This window comes from Propithecus coquereli, unplaced genomic scaffold (genome assembly GCF_000956105.1).
Source record: "Propithecus coquereli isolate 6110/MARCELLA unplaced genomic scaffold, Pcoq_1.0 Scaffold173, whole genome shotgun sequence".
Lineage (NCBI taxonomy): Eukaryota > Metazoa > Chordata > Mammalia > Primates > Indriidae > Propithecus > Propithecus coquereli.
Window position 1 is genome coordinate 2,643,158 of NW_012141969.1, and position 7,948 is coordinate 2,651,105.

The 7,948-nt window shown below is 36.5% G+C and overlaps 1 protein-coding gene across 1 annotated transcript in view; it reads left to right on the forward strand.

Moving 5' to 3' along the window:
• RPGR (retinitis pigmentosa GTPase regulator) overlaps positions 1–6,936 on the forward strand; it is a 40,862-nt gene extending 33,926 nt beyond the window's left edge. Inside the window, exon 16 of the mRNA XM_012642089.1 lies at positions 6,899–6,936. Coding sequence (XP_012497543.1) covers positions 6,899–6,936 — 38 coding nt within the window. The remainder of the gene's footprint in view (positions 1–6,898) is intronic.
• Positions 6,937–7,948: the final 1,012 nt, after the last annotated feature.

Here is a 7,948-nt window from a genome sequence, read left to right on the forward strand (position 1 = left end):
AAAAAAAAAAAACTGATGATGCCAGTTGTGTTAAAGGGTCAAAGACAACAGTAAGCACTAATAAATTTTGCCTCCTCTTAAACTAATATCTTGGTGTATTTTCCCCTCAAATTATAAATCTGTAAATATTGAAAGGTTGTATCAGATAATTAACATATATTTCTCATTAAAGACAGGTTTAGGAAATAAGTGTGACTATAAGAGTATTTTGTTTGTACACATATATACATATATATGTATAGGTCCATTTAAAAATGGCACAGATCCTTAAGTGCTATAAAAATTTCTAATTTCTTATATGTTAGCACATTTTTTTCAGTCTATGATTATAGTTTACAACTACTGCATAGAATAATTTTATAAGAATGGATGATATTCTAAAGCTAACTTGAGGCATTCACATTTCAAAGAAACAGTGTTGTCTTTTTACCTTTTATGTGTCCTTTTTACAAAAATCAACAAAGTGATACCTGTGTTCAAAACTTAGATCCTAATAATGTGATCTCTTTTAGTTACTGTCTAGGCAGATGGCAGTATATCTAATGCAATGGAGATTAACGTAAATGTATATGTAAAACTTCAGATATTTATCCTCTGGGCAAAGCTATTCAGTGGGCCTCAGCTTCCTCTGTAAAATGGAGTGGATGAGATAATATGATAACTGTAGTCCCTTCTAATTCTTAGATTCTTTTCATTTTGACAGGCTGACTTACTCTGTCATTTTTGTTATTTGCATAAGAAATTTTTTAAGGAAGAAAAATTACACTCTAAAATTAATTTAGTTTTCTATACAGTTTTGTTCTTTATTCTTGAAAAGTTGTGACAGCCTTAATGTCTCTTGTCTTCTGTAATTCTGTATTTCTAAACTCCTATAATTTCCAAGCTTTAACGTACTATCAAACCTTCATTTCCAGTATCTGTTATGTGCCCTCAATGTATTCTTCATTGACTATTTTGTAATTCTCAGTTTGTTGCTTGTCAGAATGTTTCAAGTAAAATAAAAATTAAATGTATACAGTCAGTAATTGTTTGTGAAAAGATAAACTGTCTAATATTAGATATTGAATTTTAGAGAGGCTAGATTTTCACTTGAGTAATTTCAATATTCCCTTAAAATTTTCAATATGTTTAATTCAGCTAATCTGTTAGATTGTTGTTTATTCAAAGCTCCCATTTCAATTGATTTCCTTTCCCAGTCCCTTTCACATATCTTGGTCATGAAGAATTTCTTATACTTAACTTTTATCAAGTAGGATTTTGATAGTAAACTTCCTGTGAATTTGTGTAGTTGAATTCTTTGCATATTTGATTCTCTGAGTGAGAAAGAACATGAGGAAAAAGACTAGAATCATACAAAGTGAAGAATTTCCTAGGAGCAATTATAAATTTTATCTCAGCTGCAAGGATCTCTGGTAGCTTCCCCTAACTAACTAAATATACTGATTAGGCATTGCAGGGCTTTACCAAATACTACCACATTCATTAAGTACTATAGTAGAATAGAATTAATGCTTTGATACAGTGTATGTGCAAAACATGGTTATTCAAAAAGACTTAAAATCATTAAATAAGATAAATGACAGACATGGAATTCATAAAGAAAAAAAGAGATGAGAAACTCTTAAACTCAAGTTATTAACATAAAAGGCGTGGGTATTCATTTTCCACTGAAGAGATAATCAACCAGCAATACTGAGATGATGTCCTAAAATGTGCCCATTTAAGTATTTGAATTGGTCTAGATGTTTATGTTTATATAGAATTTCTTCATATTTTCCTGGCCAAAAATGTTTTGTACTCTTTAGAAGTAGTAGTTCATGCAAGCACAGAGCACTGGCCTAGTCACTTTGAAACCAGGCCTCTACTTCCAGCTTTGTATTTTTAAGCTCTCTGAACTTGCGACCGTTTCTTAGCCTTTGCAGGCCTCAGTTTCTTCATCTGGAAAAGTGTATAACGAGAATGGGTAACCTAAGTGATTCTATAGGAACAGTAGTTGTTCATTACCAACTAGAACTTTGTCAGACCAGAATTTCTGCTATCTCTTTCCTCAATAAAAATCTTGAGTCTAGTCACCAAAAACATCCCGCCTTCAAACTAACTAGCAGTTATACTAAAGCAGTTATCCTAAACTAAGCACACCAACTTTCTGTGTCCACTGTTCAGTGAACATTTATTTAGTCACATATATGACAGGTCTAGTACTCTCTAGAAGTTTATAGGGAAGAGATTATTGCTGGTTAGCAGTGGGGTAGGGAGATAGAAGAACCAGGTCTTGCCAGACTTTGATGAACAGAAGTGATTTACTTTATATATCTTAGGAGAGAAAGAAAAGGAAGTTTAAGAATGAGCCCAATTTGTCCCTTCTGAATTAATACTTGGTTACATAGATTAGAATAACTGGTTCCTTCCTTATTGTCCCCATCTGCTGGATGTTCAAGCTTTTACTATAGTTTATCACTGATCATTACTGAGGGAAGTGTCAGTTGTATATGTAGAATCCATTGAGTTACAGTTTCCTAATGAGGACTCTGGCAGAAAAAGACTTTAAGGTAAGCTACAAAGGAGTACCTACCACAGAAGCATCTGCTGCTGCTGAACAGCAGCACTTGAGGTGAGTGCCATTGAAATGTCTTTTGTTATTTCACTATATAGAGAAACTTGCTATAAACGTATATATCAAAAATAAAATGCAACCGTGGAGGAAAGTGCTGCTATTCTTCCTTCATTCTTTCTGTTGGGAAAATTCAGTATGATATTGTATGCCCAGTACCCACCACATAACTAATATTTGGTACATATTATTCATTCAACATTTATGTACCAAATACCAAAAAAAGGACAGAAGCTTTCCCAAGTCAGGTCAATCTCAAGAAGCGAGGGCAGCTTACGGTGGACCTCCTGTGGCCCTCTTACCTGCCAGGGACTTTAGATAGAGATTTCTGAAAAGATCACCAGTTGAAAGAAGTCCCTGTGGCTCTGCTTTAACTGTTTCTTAACAATTCCCTTTTGTTTCCTGTTACCCTATGCTTTTAGTCATGGCTGCCCAAAGATAAAAGATCTAAAAACAAATCTATGGCTTTCATCCATTAAATCCCTTAATTAATGAGAAGAAAATGGTTTTGTGTCTTGGGTATGCAGAGAGTAAAATACAGCTCCTAATCTCGAGGAACTCTTAGGCCATTTCCAAAGGCTGAGCAGAAAATTACCTAGTACTATAGGGTATTTTAGGAGTAGAACTTTATCTGCCACAGAGAAAGGTTAGGAAAGGACTTCTGAGGAGTGAATAGTGAAGCTCGAACCGAGACACATCAAATAAAACTTAACCAGGCAAAGGGGTTGAGGGGAAGGGGGCTTTCCAGGCTTATGGGAGTCATGAGAGTGTTTTGGTATGACTGCAGCCTAGAGTATACTTTGGTCCTAGATAGAGAGGCAGAGGGCCTCATATGTCTGTAAAATATGTTAAACAAAAGGAGTAAGTTGACTACACTTGGGTTTTTGTAAGATCATTCTGGCAGCAGCATGAGGGTGAATTGGAAGGGGACAGGACCAGAGTCTGGAATACCAGTTAGGAGCCAGTTATAGTAGACCAGGCAAGGACTGAAGAGGGCTTGGACCAGGACAGTGGGGATGGAGAGATGGGGATATGTGATATTGAGAGAGATTCAGAATATTAATAGGATGGTAAGGCTTAGTAAAGAATTGTAGCTAGGAGGGAAGAGAATGGCTAAGTGTTTCTTGTTTCTGGCCTAGAGAACTGAGGGGGAATTAGTGCTATTCAGCAATATTGAGCATAGGGAACTAGGAGCAGGTTTGGGAGATGGTTTTGGCCTTGTTGAGTTTAGATTGTCTGCAGGAGATACTCAGTAAGCAGATACATGTATGGGTCCGGAGCTCAGGGGAGATTGCTGAGTATTTCCAGCTTATGTCATTAAAACTGGATTTGAATGAAAGGAAGCATTCCTATTGTGAAGAGGATGAGAACCGAAGACAGAATTCAAGGAAACATCAGTAGGTAAGGAGGAGGTTGAGAAAGTGAAGTCTCAGAAGGGGTGGGGGGATGCTTACCAGGAAAGAGAGGTGCCGCCCAAACCAAGGAAGAGATTTCAAGGAGAAAGGAGTGGTAGCAGCTGCAGAGAGAGCCTCTCGGATGTGGCCTAATGGAAGGCCAGGGGCAGAATCCACATTGCCAGGAAAGAATGAGCTGCAGGAAGTCTGTTTTGCAGAGGAATAGAATCAGAACTAAACTTTGAAAATTTAAATATCAGTTATAGAGTGCTACTGGCACAATTCTCAGTATAGGAAAGGAGATGTATTAATATCTTCTAGAGACTTTGGTATTCTGGGGAAAAAAATCCTTAATTTTTATTTGCAGTTAATGTATAAGAATAGGATGTTATCGACGTGAACTTAGGAATCAAAAGAAGAGTCTACAATGCTTTAAACGTTAATGAGGGAAGGAAAAAGAAAACAATTATGAGGATAGCCATTATGATTTTCAAATTATGTGGGCAGGTTTGGGAATGAGCATTGGTTCTGGAGTCCAGCAGACCTGAATTTAAATCCCAGCCCTCCACTGATTAGCTGTGTGGTCACCAGGAAAAGTTTTTGTTGTTGTTTTGTTTTTTATCTTTCTGACTCTTATTTCCCTCTTTTAATAAAAGAGTGGGTCTTTTGATAATTAAATCACTTAACATATGAAACATGTTATGGGCATTCAGCAAATGGTAACCTGCATCACTCTAATTATCCTCTCTGATCACACCAAGGCAGATGCAAAGCTACACTCATGAATCTCCAGGTCACCAGTTGGCGTGCATGAGTTTAGTCCTGTGAATCTGACTTGTGTTTACATACAACATAATAACCAAAATTAAATTGGTTTATGGAAATAGGTCTGTGGGAATAACGTGGATTAAAATACCGATGACCTGTAAGTATGAGGTGAAGTGAAACTCTACTGTTACACACCATACAGGGGTCAATAATGCCCCTTAACATTTAAAGCATAATTGAGGGCTGATTGCACTCATGAGGTTAGACTAAAATTTAGGTGTTAGTGCTGCCACTAAACAGCAGATATCCCTCTGTGTCCTAATGTTGTTACCAAAATAAAAAAAAATAAATAATTAGCACGTAAAGCATAGTCATGGATCATGCAGTTCTTTAAGTACAACTTGGAACTAAATTTTCTAAGGAAAAAGAGAGGGCAAACAGTAAAGAGTAAATCTGAAAATGAGAAGAAAAATGCCTACCAGCAAGACGTTTTGTACCCTGAACATTACATTCATTTGTGCAGGCCTGCCTATCAGAGTGAAAATGGAATGTATTCAGTGATGAAAATACAGGATTAGGAATGAAGCAAGGGAGTGGTTCCTAGAAAGAAGGAAGAGTTAGAGATTATAAAATAATATCATTACTAGCCAAGAATTTGGAGGTCATAACTGGCTGCGCATGGGTGTGGTCTGGCCCACAGACTTATTTTGTTTTGTATACACAATGATTTTTAAAAATTTGAATTGGTTGCCAACATTGAAATATTGGGAGAGTTTACATTTTAAAAATGTTTCTCAGACTTCTCTTGGAAAGCCTGAGAGTCTAGGAGCATCGTGCTTGTGGACAACCCTGGCCTGAAGCTGAGCTCAGGCTGTCCTGGTTCTCATTGCTCCTTGTCACAGGCACGCAGCCACCTTCTTCCCTCACCTGCCCTAGCTGCTGGGCTCCTGGCTTAGAATAAAAGGATGTGTAGAAGAGGTAGAACAAATAAGTGCACACTTTAAAAGAACCATTTCTAATGATAAGATCTGGGACATTATGGCAAAAACAAGTCCAAGTTTTTTGTTTTTTGATAGTCCTCAGTGCATACTAGGAATTCTATCTTTTGATAATGTAAAAATCACTTATGTTTAAATATAAATATATAGTATTTTTTCATGTTATTTTTCTCTGTAAATAATTTTTTAAATCCTTACACAAACCCTCCAAGGTAGGTGTTGTTAATGTTATTTTCTCATTTTACAGACAGACTGTAAAGCACATTAATTAGGTGCTGTGCTCAGGCCATGAGTGATTAGAGCAAGGCTTGGCAAGCAGTGCTTAGGTCTTTGTATCTAATACCTTTCCCAATCCCTGCTATCGCCTCAATGATATCTAGTGTAGTTAAAACATGGACTTACATGTTAACTTTTCCTGTCCTAAAAAAAACTTGAAGTTGAGATTTTAAAATATATTTTTCCTACCTGATATAAACCTAAATATAAAGTTTTATGCTATATTAACCTATTTGGAAAACATTTTCTACCCTATATGACATTGAGACATGTCATATATCCAGAATTATAGCATGCAATTTTATGTTTTATAGTTTTGGGTTTTTTTGGTTTTGTTTTTACTTTAAAAAAACTGTAATACACACAAAGTACCTATCTTATACATGTATAGCTCTATGTGTCTTTCACAAACTGATCACATCCATCACAAACTGATCAACATCCAAATCAAGAAAAAGCACAATATCGGTTCCCCCAGAAGCTCCTCTTCAACCCCCTTCAGTCATTTCCCATTCCCCACCCCAGCAATCTCTAGTTCTTAAAGCATGCAGTGTAATTGTATTCTTAACCAAACTGAAACCGCAGGAGGAACCTTTGCATTCTTGATCTTTCCCATAAGAAATATAAAAAGTGTTGCCCTGAGCCAGACCAAAGACTGCAGCTCACTGTGTTCTGTCTGACCAATAAAACAAGGGTCCTTTTGTGAGAGGTCAGGCCTACTCACTTTTTTTTTTTTTACTGTGGTCCTAACACAAGGCATGTACTTGACCATTCCAGACTACCTTTGCATCTCGTGTGATTCTAGTGCCAAGAATGTACTTAAACTTTACCCTTTCTTTTTATAAAATGCCAATATTCTGCCAATCTCTCCCAAATTGTTTCAGTTTGAAGGTAAGTACTTTCTGTGATTTAAAGTAGTTGTCCAGATATGTATAGAATAATTTTTAATGTGCTTATTAGTAAGTGCAAAGTGCTATAATAGATGATGTGATTTCTAGTGAAAATGTCATTTTCTAATAGCTTTCTCAAATTTAGAAAATGATATAGTTCTAATAGTTCTTCATTGTTACAGATTTTCTTATAGTTAATGAGTAAAATTGTAGTTCATTATAAGATGTTTTTCTTATTTCTAAACTAAGGTAAAACCCCAAGGTTCTTTTTGTAATAGCATTTTATCCTATGGTTACATTAATAACTTGGTTAAGAAGACCGATTGGAGTTGACCGAAGAGCTAGGTTAGCCAAGCTCTCCAAGTAATTAAGGACTGTGTGGGAACACGACTCACTGACACTCTGTGAGACAGAGGGGCATAGTATGAAATTCTGTGTCTCAGGAGCACTGTTCTTCCTAGTTAGCCTTTCATTTATGTATATTTATGAATATAACTGTTTATGAGTCATAAGTCTTAAATCTAGTAATCTTTCTTCCCATTCCCTTTCAAAGTAAAGTTGTCTCTGATAAGTTTAGCTACCCATAATGTGCCTCTGGCTAGGCATAATATACAATATATAAGTCACTTAGAAGGGAAATCATGCAGAAACAAAGAACGTTTCAGAAGTTATTTGGTAAATGGTAGCTGCCTCATGGTTAACCCTACCCAGCCTAACCAATCATCCTTTGACATAGCTGTCTGCCCTGGTATCATGTTCCCCTCTCTCATGTTCCCCCTCTTGCATACACTGCCTCATGACCTTGGATTAACCTAAGTCAAGTTCTCCCAGAGTGGCTTCTGAAAACTTTTTTAAATCTCAAGGCCATACTTAGGGACTGCCTGGCCTCAGTGGGAATGCTGTTAGTTCACACCCTTGATGCTACTGGCCTGAGGGTGCCACTTATATTTATTACTAAGGTGTGCCATATAAACATATCCTTTCCTTAGCCTGAACTGTCCCATTTTGTAT